This window comes from Maylandia zebra, linkage group LG10 (genome assembly GCF_041146795.1).
Source record: "Maylandia zebra isolate NMK-2024a linkage group LG10, Mzebra_GT3a, whole genome shotgun sequence".
Lineage (NCBI taxonomy): Eukaryota > Metazoa > Chordata > Actinopteri > Cichliformes > Cichlidae > Maylandia > Maylandia zebra.
Genome location: NC_135176.1, coordinates 22711530 through 22731843, shown reverse-complemented (window position 1 = coordinate 22731843; position 20314 = coordinate 22711530). Strand labels below are relative to the sequence as shown.

Genomic DNA, 20314 nt, shown 5'->3' with positions numbered 1-20314 from the left:
TGTGCTGGGACAATGAGAATAAAAATGTATTCAGAAAAGAGGACCTTTAACAGGAGTCTACCAAGATTTTATTCTGGAAAAGAAAAGTTTCAGCAGATATAACTAGAGTGACAGAGTGGTTTGGCATGTATGCTTGTGTGTGTGCATAAAGATGAAAGAAAGGAAGAGTGAGTTGGAAAACGATATGACGCTTAAGTCTGGCACAGAAGGAAGAGACACACATCAAACCCGCATCATATTAACACCACACTCTCTGCATTGCTTGACTTTGATGCAGGATTTGTAGTTTTTTCGGATGACACAACTCCAACTGTGTTCAGGGAGAGTAAAAATGTTCTAGCTAATTATATTGCTCTAGTTCTGTTTACAAAGATATGTGAAGAACTAATGAACCACACATTTGGATATGCCAGTCTAGGTGCTATCCTGTTACTGCGTACCTCAATTACAGAAGAATTATAGAAAAATAAACTGTAAGGAGTTAAATAGCAGGAACAAGTATGCAAATTTTTAAATGCGATGCTGAAAATGTGTGAAATACTGATGACTGAAAATCTGAAAATCTTGCCAAAGACTCCAAACCAAGATAGGAAAAATAGGCCTTTTTTTGTTTAAAGTGTGCGCCAGATAACTTTTAGTGATTGTCGGATGGACTCTATTTTTACTCCATCTACTAATCGTTTGATTGACTGTCTTTGCTTCTCATTTGCTCTCTTGCGGTCTCCTGTTTCTCTCATCCCTTCTCTCTTATTCTACCTTAGTGTTTTTCTCTTTCTGTCACACACACATGGAGTGTAAATACCTCTAACTGAGCCAATTTAAGGAGGTAAAGAATACAACAGGACTCTGTCACAAGTATTTAGGAGACACAAACGGGACATTAATTGCTCATTTTTCTTGGCCACAAAACAAGAAAAGGAGTTACTTGTTTAATATGTATACAAAGAGATGATTTCTTCTAATGTGCTGAGTTCAGCAACTTTTTTTAAGACAGGGGAATTGATCTTTACATCTGAATTAAATGTGCTTCTTGCTAATTTATTCATTACTACTAACTATTTAATAATTATTTATTTTATGTCATGTATACTAGAGATATCATGAGCCAATCTTATGGATTTCTGTTTGTGTCGATTTAGGTATATTATAATAGGCTGAAATACAAATATGAGAAAAAAGGGTCACAAATATTGGACATTCCTATTCTTTGCATTTAATTCATTATACATCCAAATAGTTCATTAATTACCAATTACATGCCAGATACCATATGCATTTAGGCATGCAGATATGGTCAAGATCACCTGCAAAAGTTCAAAGCAAACATGCGAATGGGGAAGAAAGGTGACTTAAGCAACTTTGAATGTGGCATGGCTGCTGGTGCCAGATGGGCCAGTCTGAGTATTTCAGAAATTGCTGATCTACTGGAATTTTCATGAAAAACCATCTGTGGGTTTTACAGAGAATGGTCCAAAAAAGAGAAAATATCCAATGAGCATAGATCTCTGGATGAGATTGCAGTGAGGTGATAGGAAGGCAACAATAACTCAAATAACTACTCGTCAAAGGAAAACTGGACAACTGAAAATTAGATTGTTGCATATTCTGGTCATTCTTAGTTTCTGCTTCAACATTTGAACAGCAGTGTCAGAATTTGGCATAAAAACAAAATGAGAGCATTGATCCATGCTGCCTTGTATCTTGTATTCAGGATGTTGGCATTGGGGTTATGGTGTGGGGGATAAATGCTTAGCCCCCTTACTACCAACTGAGCATCATTTAAACACCACAGCCTACCTGAATATTGTTGGTGAACATGTGCCTCCATTTATGACCACAGTGTGCTAATCTTCTGTTGCGTCTAGCAGTACAATGCACCATGTTTCAAAGCTCAAATCATCTCAAACTGGATATTGAACATTACAATGAGTTCACTGTACTCATACGGCATCAGTCACCAGATCTCAACTCAGCAGAGAACCTTTGGGATGTGGTAGAGCAGGAGATTTGCATCATGGATGTGCAGCTAAAAATCTGCAGCAATGTTACAATGAGAAAAAAGGGTCACAATCGAATCGAGGCCATGAAGAATTAAAGCAGGTAACAGAAGGACTAAGATGTATCTAATAAAGCAGTGTGTGAGCATAATTTTTTTTTAAATGTTTCAAAATCAAACTGTGGATGGCGCTCTCACTTTACCTGCATTACAGGATTTAAATGTTCCTGTCATTTGTTAAAGGAAAAAAGAAATACAAGAGTTTTTTGAGGGATGGGTTCAGTTGGTTGGTAGATTATCAATGGTCAGTATAACGATGTATTGTAATAACACATACGTTAATATGAAAGTTCAATGTATTACTTGTTCAACTACTTGATGAGTTCACAACTTTGTGTTGGCTTCAGGGCAGCGAGGCCATCAAGTTAATCGATATCACTCTAGAGCCGTCCGTGAAACCAGTTTAATCGAGTAGAAAACCAACTCTCACGCTTGGCTGAGGTTTCCATGTTTTCCTGTCCCACTAGGATTTCCGTCAAAGAGACAAGGTGGTAAAAACTGAAAGGGCTTAGCCATAAATGGGGGGTGGGGATGGGGGGGGTGGGGTGGAAATGGAGGAGTGACTGACTTGCCAAAGACTTCCACATAAAAGAGACAAACCATCATACACTCACACAGACCTATCTGTTTTTATGGTTGTGGTTTTTGCGCTGCGATTAGAGTGCATTAAGTATTTTGTTTTTTAATGATAGTTGATAATAATCAACATTGATCTGGAGACGACTGACTTAGTATTAATACAGCTCTATAATTCAGCTATTTCAGCACTCTTTTCAAAAAAGAAAGAAAGAAACGGTGCTTGTGAATGTGCTCTCCCTCTCAGTCGCTCTCTGACCATGGGGAGCTGGTACTTGGAAGGCAGTTGAATATGAATGAAGTCTTTAGTGACCTGCTGCCACTGCTGTCAAAATGAATTAGAAATGGCACTGATTATGTTGTTTGCCACAGGTAGAGTCTGGGTCACAGAAGCTACCTGAGTTACCACTGACGCTGTCTCATATTAAAACTGTGCATTGCGCTGATCACTGTATGTAAACGAAAACAACCCTAGCAACTTAGAGAACCCCCCTTTCTAAATAACCTTGTTTTTAAAAGTGGTAGTCCAATCACAGCTGTAGTTGTTTGCTTTTTCTTTTCTGAACACATTTTTTGTTGTATCCTAGATTAATAGCAGCTAGACAGATAAAGTTTCACAAAACTTGTTAATAATGGATGACATAAACAACATAATGGCATGAAGATGAAAAGCTGTACAAGAATGAAATGGAAAATAATCAGCCAGTAATGGGAGTCCCGTCTCCATTTGCCGTTGCACCTGCAGAAAGAACAGACATCCACAAGCAAATAACGCTGTTGATGCTTCAACCACAGTTGTGGGCTGACAGAAGCCAAGAGTCATCAGGCTGCAGATTAGCACCTGTGCATTACGTTGAAACTGTGAAAAACTTTTCATTCGCTTTCCTGGCATCGAGCCTGGTGTCTCTGTGGCGCGCTAGCTCTCTCTGTTTCCTCAGCTTGTCTTTTAACCGCTCCCACCTCCATAATATTCTTTCTTTCTGTACCTAGCTCTACTGTGCCACACATGCATTTCAATGTGACCCTTTGGTGGCTTTCAGGCAGCCGGTCCGATGGGAGAGCATCCGCCATGGAGCTTTTAGAAGCAAAGACACCCCGGGCCATTTTAGTAATGGAAGAAACCACAGGGGCTCACAACCTAATGGTAACGTGTCCTTACAAAAAGACTCCCTTTTCCCTCTGTCAAAGGTAACAGTTATGACATGTAAGGCTACACAGTTAATGAAATAATACTGAATATGCTGCAGTTTCCAAAGGCCTTATATTTTCATCACAATATAAAGCGCCCTGAGATGACTTTGTGTTGAATCAGAGCCATATAAATAAAACTGAATTGAATTTCTATACGGTATTGAATGAAACTCTCATCTAGTACATACTTAAATAATAAAAGGAAAATAATATAGCCACTGCCTCACTTGTATTTCTAACACTAAATTTAATATTGAAGCACTTACGACAGACTTTTGGTCTTTGCAGTAATCCATCTTCCATACACCTTTTGTGAAGTTAATGAACTAAAACTCCCTCTAAACTGCTGAGTGATTTTTGCTCATTAACATTTATCTATTGAATGCCCGCAGCATAACAACCACACCAGTGAATCTCAGTGATAAAATGCCTAATCAGGACTTTGTTGTTCACCACAGAGTAATGCAATTATAGTGATCAGACATAAATACTATACAGATGCACACACGCCTAATCTGACCACCACACCTTGTTTGAAATGGGCAGAGAGAGTCAACCGCTCAGACTGTGACATGCCGGATCGAAACCGACAGCCCTCCGACCTTCCTCCCACCCAATCTTCCAACACCTCCCTGTGACTGACAGCTTCCATCAGTCTGCGTCTAAAAAAAGAAGTGCATTGCTAAATTCTTGCCCTCAAATATATAAACTATTACACTTAAACAAGCAATAAGAAATACTACTTCAATAATTTAGCAAATGATAAAAATATTAATCAACTAACTTTTTTTGCATTTTTTTATCAGCAGGTTTTCCTACTTGTGTGCTTGAGTCTTCAGGGAATCAGCAACCGTGTTTGATTATCATATTTTCTGATTCAGGTCACCTTGACTGAAGACCAAATAATTGACGTGCTGACATGTTGCCTTCAAGCATTCAGCGATGGCTGCAGTGTTAAAAGTAAATTGAGGATTTCACACACAAATTTCGCAGATACACAAGGATACTGTTTGTACCTGACGTTCAAGAAGGCCTCGTTACAGTAATCGTGATATTCGAGTCTGGAGCTGGGCTTTTCTTTGGTTGTGCCAATCTTCTAAAATGCATCCTGTTTCTAAGCAGACTGTAGTTCTGCAGAATACAATGTGTCTGGTTTGCGGAACCTTTTATATAAGGATTCTTAGATGAATAGTCCTCTTTTTTGCCTTTTTCTGTGTGTGTGTGGGAGGACATCGTGGCTTCTGAGAACAAAGATGCACATGAATGAGAAATGATGAATGATGCCTTTTTCTGCATAGAAATCTAGTGCATTAGTAAGATTACATAATGCAAAAGAGGGACTCCCTAAAGCAAATGAAGCTTTTACTTCACAATGTCTCAGACTTTTGCTAATGTGCTTCTTTCTTTCTGCCTTTGACTGTTATACAACTATTTTTTTTATAATTGGCATGTTATATCATGAAGGTATTGGTTCCAGAATTTAGCAATGTCAATTAGAGGTCAAACTTTATATCAAGGTATTAAATTTGTAATAACATTTTATTGATGCAGGCAACTTACAGGTGTAAGTGTAAGTAAATGAAGAGCATTTTCCTTTCTTCTTTCCCATGAGCTTCTGTCACTGATGACACAGTTCGTAATTGAAACGAGGTGCCAGCAGGAGAAACAACAACATTATCTCCAGTGACACAGCCTAAGGCCTAGCCTGTTTCCCTGGAAATTTTAAGGAATTGTAACATCACCGACAAACACTTCAATATCTAAAGTACAGTAGCCTAACCTTGTAACTCTTCAGGAGTCTGCACGATATTGTCATTTAATAAAACTGAAAAATATTATCTATGCCTGGGATGTTACATTTTAGTTTGAGCTTTTTAACCAGCTGCCTGAAGCCTTGTTTTTCCACCACGTAACCACAGCAGTATTTTCCACCTACTGTTTGCCCTTTCTGTCATATGGAGTATAACTAGTGCTAGTATCTCCTCCTTCGTAGGCTGACTGTACTCATTAGTGTGTGTTCTTGCCTCAAGTGGTGAAACAAGTTTGTTGTTTGCACCTGTAGCTGGAACAATTTTCTTGCATATTTTGCAGCATAATGTGGTTTGCTGGAGGTTATTGAAGTAGCTCCCTTCTTAGCAACTAAACTGCCATCAGAGGCCGCTCTGGCTCTCAGACATGCCTGGGCTGGTCTCATTGTTGTGCGAATTAGCATTGCTATAGCAATGATACAGCGATATGACGTTTTTATTAAATTTGTAAAAAATGATACCAGTATTATTGCGGGGATATTGGATCAGCCCTAGATGTCATTATGGAGACTTCTGAAGTACTAAAGTAAGCCCACAACAGTCAAAATTACTGCATGACTGACTTTCTCTGCTTGAGGCTAGTGTTGCTCACAAACAAAACGAGTGCGCAACCAGTGCTCAACATTTCCAATACACTAAGCAACAAACAAGCTCTTTGAAAAAAGTTCTTCCTCTGTGTTATACCCTCGTCAACAAACAAATCGAATGCTAAATCCACAGTTAAACAGGCAGCAAGCCTAAAAGCTGAAACTTGCAGCCTCTCTGTGTTCCTCGCAGCATGACTGTACAGTATCCCTTCCCTTTTAGTCAAAGGATTGTAATGCCAACGAGTGGTTGACACCACAATGTATGACTTTCATGCCCAACTGGCTGCTTTACTGTTTGTGGTGCGATCAAAACCAATACTTTTTACATTTTAAATGCATAACATGGCATAAATAGCTTTGTTTTCACTCCTGTCTCTCAAATGCATTGCTGTTTGGCTGCCCAGTTTCCAGACATTCTGAGGCAATGCCCAGTCGCAAGTGCAGTGGCAGCAAGAGGAGCAAAAAGGAAGTATAGCAGGTGGTGAGGGAGTGAAATAGGAGAGGTGAGAGAAGACACGTAAGAGGTGACTGAAAAGAGGAAGAGGAGAGGACAGCCAGGAGGCAGCTTTCTGCATCTAACTGGCTCAGTGCAGTTCATACGCTTGCAGGTAATCTCTCCCTCTCTCTGACCTTGAGCACTTACCTCAGGACAATCATAACTTATGCCAACTCAACATGAAAGAGAGAGAGAGAGAGGGAGGGAGAGAGGGAGAGAAAGAGAGTGGGCATAGCGCTGACCCAAGCACATCTCTAGAGGATATCACCCCCACCCTGAGGGGCTTACACTGCCAACAGCATTAACTTCCTTTTTTTTTTTCATCCAACACAGCATGCAATCAAGCAAGAAAGCAAGCACTGGTATTGTTTGTCTGATGAGTCCGTACACTGCACAGACTGCACTGCACTCTGCCTGGGTCTTCTTTTCTTTTTCTGTGTTTTCATGTGTCCATCTATCCTCTCCTCCTCTCCTTTTTTGAAAAAATGTGCTTAAATGACTTGTTATTCATTCTCACCAAAGTAGGTTTTATTTCCATCATATAGGTAATTAAAAATTAAGCATTAATTTTGTCAAACTAGCAATCAATTATATAAAAGTGACACAATGGATAAAGAGTAGAAAACAAAATACCTGATACCTCACAAGTGTTCAGAAGGACATACCTTTAAAATCAAAAAAATATGTAAGAGGAAATGATAATAATAATAATCATCACTATCATTGTAACAGAACTGAACAAACAACTATCTTTCAATCTTTAAAAAACAGACTGTGTGTGTTGTTGCTGTTTTTCTTCGTCTTTGGAAAGACATCTTTCTGCCTCTCAGCTTGACAGAAGACCAGGGTGGCTTCCTTTCAAACGTTGCAGTGTGGGAGTGCTTATCAAGAATTAATGACGCCTTTCAGAAGAAAACTTAACAAGCTATACTTATCAGGCATCTTCAGTACGATTCTTGGTGCTCAATATTATGACGAATGGCTGGTTAAAGGTACCTGATGAGTCATCCTAGATTAGCATTCCCAGTTTGAATGAGCTTGTACAGTTGTCGAGTAAAAGATTTCCTCAAACCGAGATGCGGTGAGGCAAGTGGGAAGCTGCCAAGAGAGGAGATACATTTGCTGTTCTTCAGTGGTCAACAGCTTTCTGGATGAATCTGCAGGCTCACTCCAAGACTGTGTAAAAAGGGTTTGTTTTTGTTGTTTTGTTTAATTGATCACACTCTTTCATTGGGTCTGCGCATTTACTGATTTGATAGGATCCAGTCACCATATAAAATAAATAAGTGAGAAGGAATGCATTACTAAACCAACGACGGGGCATTTATAGCTGATGGCAATAACCAGTGTGAAACACAAGCCTTTGAGATCAGCTGCTGAAATGGAAAGCATTCATAATTTCACAGCAGCCTTTTGTGTACATATTTAATGAATTCAGCAGTATTCTGCTAAAGTCACTTAGTGCTAAATTCAATACACTCTGAGCCAGAATTTTAAAAAAAAACAACACATTTCTGTCAGAGTCCCCAAAATCTCTGACAGAAATGACCCTGGGAAGATTCATTCATGCATTCATGAATCTATCAGACACACATACAGAATGAAAGAAAGACCCAACCAAACATCTAAATACAGTTGTTTACAGAAGTTTATATCCACTAATCATGGGCATGAATGTCATGGTAATTTGGGGTTTTTAATGATGCCTTTGAAATGTTCTTCTACCAGGGTGGAATGATTGTACAGCATGCATCTTTACCGACTTTAAGCAGGACGAATTGGATGCACGAGTTTGAAATCATTTTTCTTATCCACATTGGATCAAAAGTATGTATACAGGCTCAAAATATATACACGCACCTCCACTCTTATTTGGTTAGATCACCTTTAGAATGTTGCATCCTGACTAGATGTTTTGGTAGCCTTCAACAAGTGTCTGGCAGAACTCTGCCTGGATATTTGACCACTATTCTTTCAGCATTTAAACTGCTCAGGTTCCTGGCATGGACTCAGCTTTAAGTATAATTCCCAAATTTTCAACAGGGTTCAGGTCGGAGCTTTGGAAAAAGTCTGTAAGCTTAATATAAGAATGCTTTATCCACTTGTGTATTTGAGATCATTGTCCTGTTGAAACACCCATCTGCGCTCGGTCTTGGAATCGGCACTCATTTGGAAAAAGCTCCAGTTAAAATACCTTCCCAACTTGATTAAATATAAAATATAGATAAATCTTCACTGAGTTCCTTGGACATTGTCATTGTTCTGTGCATTGGTCAATCCAATGAGTGCTGTCAAGCAAATCCTTTTTATGCTAGCAAAGAGCAACTACCAGTTGTAATCGGCCCTGACAAGTTAAAAGACACTGCAGAACCTTAAGCATCACGTAATAAAAGTAAAGTGTATCGATGTGACTTAGAGAAAATCCAAAATGAATTTAAACTTGTGCGCCCAATTCTTATTGTTCAAAGTCATTAAGGATGTATGCTGATGCATGCTTATTACAATGACATTGCCCATAATGAGTGCATGCAAACTTCTGACCACAACTGCACTTATTACAGCATGATGACTTACCAAAAGTTGACCAGGAAAGGATGTTCAAGGTTCTGCATGATCTGGAGTTCTTTGAGGACGTTCCTCACTTCGTTCCGCTCCACGCATTTTAACTTGTTCATGTACTTCATGGCATACATCTTCTTGGTATCTTTCTTCTGCACAATGCAGACCTTAAGTGACAAGATCACATGTGACAACATGGCGTAAGGTAAATTCCTGTTGATTATTAATTCATTATTTGTGATATGAATCAAAAAACAGCATTCTGTTTTTAAAAATACTCAGACTAACAAATTTACAGTATGACTTATGTTTCCATCATTCATCCATACTTATCTAAAAACTTTTTTTCCACCAACAAAGGAAGAGGTGGACCATTTGAAACACTTCTGCAATAACCAGAAACACAGTCTACCAAAAAAGGTTGGATGGAAAGTTGGGGAGGAAAAGATTTGTCTTTAAGCCAGTGATCAAGAATTTAATCCCCTCTTAAGATGTTTAACTTTTCACACCAGCATATTTAGCATTTTAGAGATGGGAAACATCAGGTTAGCACTCATTAGAATTGCTAGTGTGTGTCAGTGGGGAATGCAGTCAGTTTTCTCAAATAAATAGCATTAATTATATGATCCAGCAAAAAGAAACAGCGGAATATAACAACCCATTACGATGTGAAAAGCTGCTGTTGTGTATCAAATGCATACAGACGGTATATGACGACTCAAACAGGGAAACACATGCATTTTTATTAACATGTAGAGTTGTAATAACACTACACTTTTTTGTTGTCATGTTTGTCTGAGCTACAAGCGTCAATAAGCCAGTGATTGCTGCTAAGAGAGTGATCTGCGGACCAGCTGGCACAGTTAATCAGCCAAACCCTGATCACATCACTCCTCCCATTGAACAGCTTGCCATCTACTATGATTAGACTGCTTATCTGTCACTGGACACAGTGTCGATATTGTGCGGGTCTCTGTTGTGTGTGAAGGTTATTGCATGTGCATGGGAGTGCCTGCATCTCTATATGTGCTTACATGTACTGTAGGTGCTGATGTGAATTACTATGCAGCACTTGGCTTAACATGGTGCTGCTGTTAAAACTTTTACCACGTCTCGGGGTGTGGTTTTATTTACGACAACATGCTGTGCTCTGTGCAGAACTCAAACAAGTGGTTGATTTGCTGAAAGAAAAATGGGGACCATACTGAGAATTCATTATTAGTTTTATTATCAGTTTGTAAGCAAAACATCAAATTTTCCTCATTTCAGCCTCTACATTGTGCAGATTCTATCAGATAATCTGACGGTAAACTGGATGGACTATTGGTCAAAAAACATCCATCTACTTTGGCTTTAGGGAATTAAAATGGCCATTAATTTCACAGTGAATAATGTAGAAAATTAGCAAATTAATAAGCCATGACATTAATCAGTGGCTGCAGCTCTAGGATTACATGGAACTTAGGAACAACCTGAGAGGTTTGCCTGCATGCTGTCACAACAAACACAGACTTAGTTTTATATGTAATAACTATTTTTTTTTTTCATTTTGTGACTGATTTTTTACATTTCAATAATCCAACCATAAAATTGATAGTTTTATAGTTCCATTATATATTTGTTGTTGCAGTTTTCTCTCAAATTATTGGCTGGGCGACATCTTAAGCAACACCAGTCTTCTGGAAGTGTGCATTGTCAAGTTGAGTCAAGTCAAGTCAAGTGGCTTTATTGTCATTTCAACCATGTGCAGTGGTACAGTGCACAGTGAAGCGAGACGCTCCTCCAAGACCATGGCGGTACATATAACAGACAATCAACACAGGACAACATAAAGTACAAGTGTGCAAAAATTGCTAGAAAACAAAACAAAGACAGATAGTGCAACTCCAGAACAAGGTGTGTGTGTGTGTGTGTGTGTGTGTGTGTGTGTGTGTGTGTGTGTGTGTGTGTGTGTGTGTGTGTGTGTGTGTGTGTTTTACTGTTGTTTCCAGCTAATCTGGGTTTATATTCCATCTAATTTCTTATGAAAAGAAACTTACCTTTCCGAAGCTCCCTTTTCCTATTGCCCTTAAGATCTGGAAATGGTCGAAATTAACTGTTGGCATAAACAAGGAGAAAAAAAACAGTTTCTTAGAATCAACACAAAACTAAAACAGAAATTAAGACCTAAAATATTATGTATGTAACTGTAACAAGATGGTGTTATAGATTTGTGACAGGGGATTTCTTTAAATCACCCCAGTAATTCTTCAGCTAAGACACCTGAGTTAGACACCTGTGTTGTTTTTACTCATTCACTATCAAAGTGAGTCCGTGGCATGACATTGTATCCTCGGTTACAGAGCTGTGTTCATGAAAGTCATTGGATCACAACCTGTAAGGTTTATACCCTAAATTTACAGTATTGACAATTGCCAAAATAACTTTTTTTATTTTTCTGTAAAGGTTAAGCCACAAGTATGCGAACACTCTTAAATTAAAATGTTATTTTTAATACTAAAATATATTTGTAGTTATCCAGAATTTTCCAAATTTGTTGTTTTATAAAAAAAAATTCAAAGCTTGTTTTTGGCAGATTTCTAAAGCATTTCTGTTTTGTTGTTTTCATGATAGGTGGGCTAGTAAACATGATAAGAACTGTGCTTGAGAAAGCTTCATGAATTTGCTCCTGGAGGACTAAAAGTGAACTACTTGCAAATAACTTAGGGGCAGATACAAACCTTTAGGAAGTGAAATTACAAGTGTGCATCCTTTAAAACTAGGTCACTGATGTATTATAAATGCAAAAACCTGCATGTGTCACACCAGTTACAGTAGGTTCACTGTGAGGTTTGCTTTAAGCTCATTTTAGAACAATGCACCAGTCATGCTGAAACAGATGGAGGTCTCCCGGGCAACCAGAAGTCGCAGGTTTCTAATGTGACAGAGAAATGAAATAACCTTCAGCCACAAAGATGTCTGATATGATGTCTGTTCCTAAACACCCATTTCAGACAACCTAAGCATTTCAGTAGCTCTGCTTCTTTGCTGCCAGCTTTTGCGTCCTTCCCTCGCTCCCTGTGTCTCACCCACACACAAAGACAGACGCAACCTGAACCGCAGCTTAACTCCATATCTCAGTATCCATTTATCAGCAACATTTATCGCCAATTGGAACCGGATGGGGATGTTTGTTTCTTGCTGTCATGACAACCAGGACAGAAGGTTTTCCCTCTCCGCTGTTTCCCCGAGGATGGAACAGCTGCTGCCCACTCTTTCCACTCATCTGTCTGTGCGCGAGCGTGGTCACACACTCACACACAGACAGAGGGAAGAGGCACGCGCACATGAATTATCGGCTGCATTCACAATCATTATCAAAAACACGCTTGCTTTTTGACATATAGCGCTGACCTAAAACATTACCTGCCTCTTTTGCAGCAGTGTACCGTGCGTACACGCACTCACTCAGCCTGCAGTCACTAGATGTATTGGATGTGACAGTTAATGTTATGCTCTGTTAGTCACGTATATCTGGCACATCCTCGTCTCACACTATCGGCACTGGAGTGTTTACACAACCTATTCCATATGAGGTCTGCTTTGTGATGCACATGCATGCTTGTAGCAGCCAATATACTGATGCACTTGCATGAACTCATCATATAGAGCCACACTTTTAGTAAACATAGTCATTTTTTTCTGCTGAGCTTATGCTTTTTGTTTATTTTTTTATTTATTTTTTTATAAAGACAGCTGTGATTGTGGTTGGAAGCAGACAGACTACAGAGAGAGCAAGAGATTGAGCGATAGAGACAAAGGCAGACACAGAAAGAGAGGCTGTGAGAGCAAGGTGGAGACTCATAATTTACTAGCAGTGCTTTGAATGGTTTAATGTGATGGACACATGAGTAACAGAGCATGTAATGATTCAAGTCTGCATATGAGTGGAATTGGCAAATTGACAGCGTTTCCATGACTTAAACTAGCTGAGGAAGTCATGTGACTGACTCTGGCACTCATCTGCTAGTCAATTTGAATCTGACTGACATGTGCTTATCAGTTTGGATTGAAATAATCACGCTTGGTCAGTTTGAGCCTCGCACAGTCTCTCACACTCTCAGCATGACTGGTACGTACTCTTTCTTACTCGGTCCGAGTGTGCCCAGGCTGGGAACATTTCAAATATCATCCTTTTCTAGAACAGTTGCTCTAACAACTGAAACAGAATCAGCTGGTCAGTCTGCTCTAATCTCACTAAAGTACGGGAAGGTGTAAACAGGACTCATCAATATACTATTGCACAAGGTAGCACGTGCACGTGTCATAAGGGACACATGAAGCACACCCATCATTCCCCAGGGGAGATAAACGTGTCTTGACAGAGTTCACCTTCATGCACACACCTCTGTGTAAATCACCTAATATGGGTTGAGTGTAAGCTAGAAAATATGCACTGACGCCAGCCCAGAAAACAGATTATTCCACAGATAAATTGATTACAGGGTCGGATTTATCAATGAGCAACAAATACATTTAAAAAATGTTTGTGTTTAGTTTATGTCTATTTTTTTCTACGTTTTCTTACTATTGCTTTAAATGCATTTGCGGTTGAGTGTGGAAAAAGAAAGGGGATGCACATGAAAATGGCACAAACTGAAATATATCTATATTTGCATAGCTGCGTATTTAGCTTAAGCGCGCAATCTCACATTCATTTGTGTCAGTTACTAATCTCCATAAATCTCTGCATGTGAGTATAAATAACCTGTAGATAAGTAGAAGGTTTCTGGTTTCCGTTTGCAGTCTGGGCTGCACTGACCAATCATGTTTGACCAGGCTTCAGCTGCATGAACTGAGAGCAAACAACAGATTGCATCTATTTAAGGGCACTTTTGAAACGATCGGCTGTTATCTAGCAACTATTTAGTTTTTTAATAGGTTTTTAAATGTAAATTAGCTGCATGTGCAAACAGTGGCAACAGACACAACAGGAAGCCTTGGGCCTGATATTTGTTGGCAGTGTTAGAAGCTCCAAACTACTGTTAGCTCCCTTATGGCTAACAACAGAATAAACGAGAAATCATTTATCTCTTTATATACAGGTGTAATGTATAGAGAATCAACACATTATTTTTTTATCTGACACACAATGATAGTCTAAGATTTTGAAATATGACCATTTATAAAGGTTGACTTTACAAACAAACTGGTTTGCGACTGGTATCACCTCACAGTGACCTTTGACGCTTCTGAAGCATGAAGCGATACTTCAATTTGCATCTTTATTGCTACTCAAAGCAGCGAGCACATTATTAACATGCGGACCACCAACAATTGTCAAAAGAAAAGATTAGAAGTGGAGATTCTTGGCAGGTTAGGAGGTTGAATAATTTTGGAAGTCGTGCTTGCCCTACCTTTAAGCCATGCAAAAAACCCCCCCAAAAAAACCCAACTTGTACCATTGTATGTGGAGCAGTCTCTCACTTTTCTGTCTCTCCAATAATCTTTCCTCGCCTTCTTTAGTATCCCCCTTGTTCCCCTAATTACACTGGGTTTCAGGTATCTTAGGTAATCTAGACAGTATAGAGCAATGAGGGGATACAAAAGTAAAGTAAGGGACACCTATCTCTTCCTGTCGCTCACGGGACTTTCATCAGTGACGGGATGACTTTTTTTCGAGGATGCAGGGCTATTAAAAAAAATCAAAACAATGTTTCTCAACAATGTGTTTTATATTCACCCTCTCTCAGTGAAATCAATTCAATTCAATTCAATTTTATTTATATAGCGCCAAATCACAACAAAAGTCGCCTCAAGGCGCTTCATAACCCACGCTTTATTTGTGAGAAAGAGAAGTGTCAAAGAAGGTACACTATGGCATTAACTCGAGAGTTCAGAGGAGCTCCGATATGAATGACATTTCCAGAATAGCACACGAGATGACTAAGCATCAGGGTTAACCATGAATAATTACTTGATCTTTGATAAAGGTTGCCTCGATTGAAAAAGAGAAAACAACAGATTTCATTAGAGAGTGTGGGCCAGAGTGAAAAATCGGACTCTGGTTGGTCGCATAATAGCTATGTTTCTAAAATTCTAATGATAATTAGGAGAGTAGAGTAGCATCCTGCCCTGGCTTAAACCTTTGGCTAAATGCAGCCTTAGTCTGCAACTTTATAAAAAGACACAAATATATCACATCACCTGATATACTGGATATAGAGAAGAAGGTAAGAAAACCTGGAAAAACCACTCCACTTCTGACTAAATTACTGACTCATGTAACACAGACTTTTTTGAAGGCCTTGGGGTTCCGCCAGAGTGGAATTAATTTCCGAGACTGACTCAGATCAATAACATCACAGACTATTATCTACTCAGGACACAAAGAAAAAGAAAATTTATTCAAACCAGGAGCTTCCGAGTTAAAGTACTAGTCCTATTAAAGGCTCCCTTGACTGCAATCAGCCTGAAAAAGAAAAACAATTCCTAACCATGCAAGACTTGGGTGATCAATAATGATAGATGTAAAGAATAAAGAATTAAAGAAAAAAACAGATGAGTTTTGATGAATGTCTTTGGCATTCAGTAAACAGCTTTTGTTTTTCTCTCCTGTACGCCTAACTATAAGAATATTTGCAAAAAATATATACACTGTTGTGGTCATATTAAAGCTAAACAGTTGTATATCAAGAGGTATTCCTCTTTTTCCTTACTGATGAGGAGTGGCTGCAGACCTAATCAGCATGTTACACTTCTATGCATTAACTGTAAGTGCTCTTAATCTTGGAAAGAGGATGGAAACATCTTTGCACATCAAAAAAAGCTGAAGAAAAGACGGGTTAAGCCAATCACTCAGTGGTGGTGAATCCTGCTCCCATCCTTTGCTGTCTTTGGTTTCGTTTAGATGTTAATCTCAAAGTAAAGACACTAAAAGTAGAAAAGAAGTGAAACAAGAACTATTTTAAAGGTTTAATACTCACCCTCATCTGTGTCTTCTGTGACTGGAGCCTTGCTGGACTGGCCAAGCCCCATGGTTGCTTCTCTTGTGGATTTTTCCTGTTGTGCTCAACTCAACTCAGCACCGAACAGCTCTCCCTCTGAGACTCACTCATAGCCTGGTCAACAACTGGCCCCAAACAACACACACATACACACAGACAGCCTCACGTGCTCGATTGCGTTTTGCTGACTTGAATAGGTCCCGTCTTCCTCTTAACTGCCCACCTCGACACAACCACACATCACTGGATCCATACACGCGCCCACAGAGAGTGAAGGACTTGGGGAAAACACTAAAGGCACTGAAGTGCTGACACGCACACATAAACACACAGACACACACACACAGGCAGCACAACTACAGCGTACGTTCCCTGTCTGTCTTCGCTGCTGTTCAGGCGACTGCAGGCAGACGGGCAGCTCGTCCAAGCCAGGAGGCGGGTGGGTGATGTGCCTCTGCCTCTGACCCTCTGATGACTGAGAGTCTAACCTGTGCAGGAAGGCAGGCAAACATGACACCGCCATCGGAGTGAGAGAAGGCGGGACAGAGAGGAAGAGGGGGAAGAGGCAGCAGACTTTAAAGATACCAATAAACAAACTTTAATAGCAGCAGTACATAAACAACTCACTGAGGCTTGATTAGGAAATTTACTTAGTTAGTGAAAGAGGTAAAAAAAATAACTGCTATTTGCATTTCTTACATATCCAGATCTCTTTTCCACTTCCTACCCCTTCATTCCTTCCTCCTTTACTTTTCCCATCATTTATCAATAATTGAATTTATATATTTTAATCATAAGCACATCCCACAGAACAGTGCAAGTGTGATGAATGGTAAGGTTTTTTCCATTAAGAGCAAAAAAGCTGCAGGCTTGATTTAGGGTGGTGTTATGTACTGTGAATGGAAGCCATTCAGATGCCTTTTTAGGACAGGAGATTTCAAAAGTTTCTCTATTTTTTTTTTCCAGAAAGAAAAGAAAAGAAAAATTCAGTTTTTACAGAACAGTTATGCACAATGCAATTATGAGTTGCAAAGAAGTGACTTGAAGTGATTAAATGGCATGATAATTTCCTAACACATCGTATCATATTTCAGTGGTTTTCCATTAAATCCTTTAATGTCACGCTTTAGTGCCTGTCAGTATCTTCAGGAAGAACGAGGGTCTAAAATGTGATATGTAGGTAAACTGCCTGCATGCAGTCCTTTGGGGAAGCCCGTTAATGAATGTCATCCTGAGACTGCGTGATAAGGTCACCACCGCGAAGGTGAATGTCCCTCTTGGGTAAATATGAAATATTCAAAAAAGTAGTGCGGGAAGCCGCAGTGCTGAGCACCCCGCAGAGGACATTGTGCCGGGAGCCCTTATCTGATCAAATAGGAAAGCATGCGCTGAATATAAAGTATCCCCACGCTTCCATGCAGGACAGCCGTGGGCACCTACCTACCTTAGTTGAGCATAGGACCATTTCTAGTCCGCTTTGCTGCAGAGAGGTGAAGAGCAACAGTGCTGCTCAAAGCATCACTTGTAGTCCCGTGTTCGGACGACGACGCACCGGGACATCTGCCACGGGAAACAAATGGTACCACACGGGAAGACGTGACTTGCGGGATGTGCCGACAATGCGAAATCCTGCGCTGTGCTTCTGGAGGACAACAGGACAGACGACAGAGCCGACGAAACACAGATATTTTGGCGGCGGGGGGGGGTTGCTGCTACTGGGCTGCTTACACTGATGAGCGGCTGACCTCCTGTTCAAGAGCTGGCCACCCGCGTGCGCCTTGGGAGAGGCACGTTTCGTGGGCTGCTGTAGTGGGGGCTGAGGTTTCCCTCGGTTTTTTTCCACGAATCCTTAGTCATTAATACTTCTCTAGTGAAATTCCACATTGAGAAAAATCAGATTTCCCATTCAGTCCCCCCCCGCTCAGCTATTAAAAATCACCCAATGCTGATCTTCTCTTACTGTATAGACCATCACTTTGAAATTGCCTCATATTGCTCATTTCCCTATAGTTGCCACCATGGAGTCAGTGTTCATACTGTGTTGACAAGAAGTTGTAACCACTTCTTGGCACCAGAACTGTTTCCACCAGGTGCCCCAGGTGAAAGTCTCTTTATAGTCCAGCTGAGCCTGCTGCACCATAATAGCTTTTAAAATTATATGGAAATAGTAATTAGCGTCCATAATTCTCCATGTATAATGTCCCTCTAGTGTTCCATTCTGAGTCTGTGCAGATCTTAGTGTACTTTATTGTATTGTTTCATGCCAGCTATCAATACAGAGTTCATATTCTTGAATAGTCAAAAGCGTTATAAGTTTTCTTATTGCCTACCTGTGAGAACAGACACATAGGTAGTGACAGTCTTTCCACATTTTATAATATATAATTATGCAGAGACCTACATCTTTACCTATACATGATGATGTAGATGATGATCTTCATTAAATATGTGAAGTATGTTGCTTACTGCAATGCAGTTGGATTTCCTTTTGGCCATAGTTCTTTAGTGCAGCCACTGATTATATATTAACATTTGCAGCCATTAACTACTAACTGTAAAACACATCCATCCATAGTCAGGACTGCACTATTTCCTGCCTCCCCCTGCTAATTGAGCAAGCCAAGGTCGAGAGGAGAATGGCTGAGTAGTGGGACTGGGGCATGCAAGACATGCTTACATTGCACTTCCTCTTTATGCCCGTCATGCTAAGATGCTCAGAGTTGGTCATCCATCTTACTGACAAGATCGCCCCACGCTATGAAGTGGGAGCAGATATCATTCAAAACCAGGCCAGTCCCTTATTGGGCATTTGACAGCATTGGGAAGTTTACATGTTTTTTAGATGTGATGAATAACGGCAGGCTCAGATCACACAGGGGCAGAGATGAAGTCAAGCTACATAACATGCCTGAGGTCATAAAATGCGTCCCTGTTTTCCCAGTTTTGTAAGTGAAAATGGGAGATTTTTATTTGGAAAAGGGAAGCTGTCATTGTTATGCCCATTTATACTGGATACAGATTTGAATAGAGGAGTGGTGATTTTTTTTTTTTTTTTTTTTGCAGAACTTTTATGCAGAAACTATAGAGCCTACAAGTCTGTGAAATTAGCCCCATCTAATGGATAAAAATGAGATTGTTGCCTAACTGCAGTCAAACTTTATACAGCAAGGGTAGTTGGCAAGGCTAGGCTAAGTAACTGTTATATGCCAGCTTTTTTTTTTTTTTTTTTTTTTTTTCGCCTGTCCCATTTGGTTCTTTAGCCATCAGAATTGTTGTCTGAAGACCAACAAGGATACCCAATGGATTTACTTTGCCAAATGGATCATCGTGGCATTGCCGTATTGGTCCATTTGGTCGATCTTTGTTTTTATTATTTATTATATTTTATTTTCAGATGTTACAGACGGGACAGACATGAGTGAGAGATAGGAAAGGGAGAAAGAAAGAGGAAGGAAAGGAAAAACAGAAGGGGAGAGGGACAGTGAGAAAGGGGGGGAGAAAATGCCAGCTTTAAAAAAAGTGTACAACTCATCTGCTTTACATTTTGAAAATTGATAGTTGTTGCAGTGAAGCTATTTGGTATGACCACACATGACATTAACAACCACTTGTTCCCATATTCATAAACAAATGCTTTTTTTTCTAAATTAACCAGTAATATATAGTGATTTTTTTAAGTCCATCACTAGCTCTTACATTAGCTTGTTAAAGAAGAGTTTGCTATGTTTCTTCTTTACTTATTCATTTGTTTATTTGGTATTTTAGTTTAGTTCTGATCAGGCAATTAGTAAAAATCATTGTGAAGCTGATGCTCCAGCCATTAATGGAAAACTAATTCAATGCCTTCATTGGGATATTCAACATCTAAACTATCTGGACTCCTCTCCTCCTGCATAGAAGATATTAAAAATATATATACAGACTAAGACATGCGCCAATTTAATGCGAAAAGTACTCTATGCTGAGTTGGAAAATTCATAGTGTGCAGTTAGCTTCACAGTTTGTATGTATTATACAAATAAAAATTGTTGACATAAAAAAGTGTATGAAAATGT

The 20314-nt window shown here is 39.6% G+C and overlaps 1 protein-coding gene across 2 annotated transcripts in view; it reads right to left on the bottom strand.

Moving 5' to 3' along the window:
• The window catches only part of stk32a (serine/threonine kinase 32A), a 67249-nt gene extending 49224 nt beyond the window's left edge, over positions 1 to 18025 (bottom strand). The window contains exons 1-4 of one of the 2 annotated variants that reach the window (XM_023155525.2): positions 17704 to 18025; positions 16239 to 16747; positions 11313 to 11368; positions 9289 to 9440 (exon numbers count right to left, since the gene is read on the bottom strand). In XM_023155525.2, coding sequence (XP_023011293.1) covers positions 9289 to 9440; positions 11313 to 11368; positions 16239 to 16290 — 260 coding nt within the window. In that variant the 5' untranslated portion in view covers positions 16291 to 16747; positions 17704 to 18025. The remainder of the gene's footprint in view (positions 1 to 9288; positions 9441 to 11312; positions 11369 to 16238; positions 16748 to 17703) is intronic. The other variant, XM_004561725.3, reaches the window with a different exon arrangement.
• Between the last annotated feature and the right edge of the window lie 2289 nt (positions 18026 to 20314).